Genomic DNA, 2,825 nt, shown 5'->3' on the forward strand with positions numbered 1-2,825 from the left:
GACGGAGTGGCCGAGGGTACGGACGGAGTGGCCGAGGTGACGGACGGAGTGGCCGAGGTGACGGGGTTGGGCAAAGTGGCCGAGGTGACGGGGTTGGACAGAGTGGCCGAGGTGACGGATGGAGTGGCCGAGGTGACGGATGGAGTGGCCGAGGTGACGGGGTTGGACGGAGTGGCCGAGGTGACGGACGAAGTGGCCGAGGTGACGGACGGAGTGGCCGAGGTGACGGACGGAGTGGCCGAGGTGACGGACGGAGTGGCCGAGGTGACGGACGGAGTGGCCGGGGTGACGGACGGTGTGGCCGAGGTGACGGACGGAGTGGCCGAGGTGACGGGGTTGGACAAAGTGGCCGAGGTGACGGGGTTGGACAGAGTGGCCGAGGTGACGGACGGAGTGGCCGAGGTGACGGGGTCGGACAAAGTGGCCGAGGTGACGGGGTTGGACAGAGTGGCCGAGGTGACGGTCGGAGTGGCCGAGGTGACGGACGGAGTGGTCGAGGTGACGGACGGAGTGGCCGAGGTGACGGACGGAGTGGCCGAGGTGACGGACGGAGTGGCCGAGGTGACGGGGTTGGACGGAGTGGCCGAGGTGCCAGGGTTGGACGGAGTGGCCAAGGTGACGGACGGAGTGGCCGAGGTGACGGACAAAGTGGCCGAGGTGACGGACAAAGTGACCGAGGTGACTGGGTTGGACGGAGTGGCCGAGGTGACGGGGTTGGACGGGGTAGCGAGGCCGCTGGTCCGGTTCGTGGGCTGGGAACCTCACCCTGACGACCTACCTCACATTAGCACCCTATTGTCCATGGACCGGTACCTGATCAACCATGGCGGTAACCGTTGCGGGTCCAGGGACCTGCTTCACTCTCATCACGGCGACAACTGTTTCAGACCGCCGAAGACGGAGTTCAGATGAGATTGGAGGGGCTGAGATTGTATCCAAGCAGATCCTACGGTAAAATCCGGTATTCGAATTTTCAACCGTGCCGTATGCGGCCCGTTCGAAATAGTTCGATTTACTCGAATGAAGCCCATGTGATACAACTTTCACCCCGTCTGATACGAAAAGGTATTACACAGTCCGGAACACCTGTATCGAACGGCCCAGGTATGACATAAAAAATAGTATTAGCAGCTGGCAGAGGAGTAAAGCTGGCCTAGGAGTGTGCCCCGGTAGCGAAACACACACCTAGGCCGGCTTCACTCCTCTGCCAGCTTCTGATACTATCTATGGCACCGTAGGATCTGCTTGGAGATTAGGGCTGGGGTTCCCGTGTTTGAGAATATACTACTTTGACAGTAAAATGATAATCTAAAACGCTGTGAACTATAAGTCATCACGTTTTATGTTGAGAAATTGCAACAATTACAAGGTGCTTCTGAGGTAATCCTATCACCTTTTGGTTTAATAGCGCCATTATATATTAACCTGAGAATTAAAATGTTTTGTACAGTGAAATGTTTCTCGCAAAGTTTGTAAGTTTACTTTGACATTGGTTATGCACACAGCTGGACAAGTCACAGTCAATCAAATTTACTTTTTTCGCCGGTACTCCGTGTAACGTACCTTGTTATTGAATAGCCAGTGATAGTTATGAAACGTAATTGGACAATCTTCCACAGTTTTGTAAGACACCAAAGGACGATTCCAACACACAAAAGTAAAAATAGAGAAATGTCGATCATCAGATATTGGTGCACCGGAAGTTGTGTTGCCCGTGACCGGATGTGAGGTAGGCCGCCATGTCTGATCACGTGACTGATCCACCACACGGCTCGCTGCATGGGCGGCTCTGATTGGTCACGGTACAGCCTGGACATGCGCACTGCTCGGTCTGTGTACCTGAGGTTCAAAAATATCAAAGAATTATAATATTTAGTTTATTGTTTACTCCAGTCACTATGGCCCATAAACAAATACAAATATATACATTTAAAAACAATGATCTATTCAAATTAAAAAAACTTCATAGTATCACATGGCCTATGTACATCGTAGCAATAATTTCTCCAAAACTTGTCTGTAGCGAAGACGTCCGAATGTAACAAGGGCCAGACATGTGAATGACATACATTTTGTATTTACAATATTAAAATTCAGGTGGGAAAAAAATGTAAAATGAACACGTACTTTTGAAATCTCAAATTAAGCTGTAACCATGGTAACCTTACGTCTGATTGCCGGAGACCTCCCGTAAGGTCCTGTACAACTTGTCTGCTGTGAGGCCCCCTAGCGGAACGGTCCTGCCTGCACCGAGGGACTCCACGCGCGCCATGTTGGTGAACTGGTCCCGGAACAGAGGAACGCCGACTAGCGGCACGCCGTGGTACAACGCCTCCTGCACGCCGCCCGCACCGCCGTGGGTTAGGAACAGGCGAGTCCGCGGGTCACCTGGTACAGGATAAAGGGTCAACATTTAGATCAACCGTACATGGCATATCGCCGACTAGCGGCACGCGGTGGTACTGCAACTCCCCACATGGGTTAGGAACAGGCGAGTCCGCGGGTCACCTGGTACAGGAAAAAGGGTTTAGATCGACCATGGTATAGCGCCGACTAGCGGCACGCCGTGGTACAGCACCTCCATACACTTCCGCACTTCCATGGGTCAGGAACAGGCGAGTTCGCGGGTCACCTGATACATGGAAAAATGTCGACACAGCGATGTGAAGAAACGAACAGGCCAGTCTATTGGGGGCCAAGTGTTGCAAAATTAAACGTATACATAGAACGAATTTTCTCTCACACAGAAGGGTTGAAAAAGGTCTCACACACAGACAGATTTTTCTCTCTCACACAACAGTGGAAAAAGGTCGCACACATTGACA

At 52.5% G+C, this 2,825-nt stretch overlaps 1 protein-coding gene across 1 annotated transcript in view; it reads left to right on the forward strand.

The window, feature by feature from the left end:
* The window catches only part of LOC118409229, a 5,640-nt gene extending 4,728 nt beyond the window's left edge, over positions 1 to 912 (forward strand). Inside the window, exons 2-3 of the mRNA XM_035810095.1 lie at positions 8 to 402; positions 457 to 912. Of these exons, the coding sequence (XP_035665988.1) occupies positions 8 to 402; positions 457 to 912 (851 nt within the window). The remainder of the gene's footprint in view (positions 1 to 7; positions 403 to 456) is intronic.
* Positions 913 to 2,825: the final 1,913 nt, after the last annotated feature.

Source organism: Branchiostoma floridae, chromosome 2 (assembly GCF_000003815.2).
Source record: "Branchiostoma floridae strain S238N-H82 chromosome 2, Bfl_VNyyK, whole genome shotgun sequence".
In the NCBI taxonomy this organism is placed as follows: domain Eukaryota; kingdom Metazoa; phylum Chordata; class Leptocardii; order Amphioxiformes; family Branchiostomatidae; genus Branchiostoma; species Branchiostoma floridae.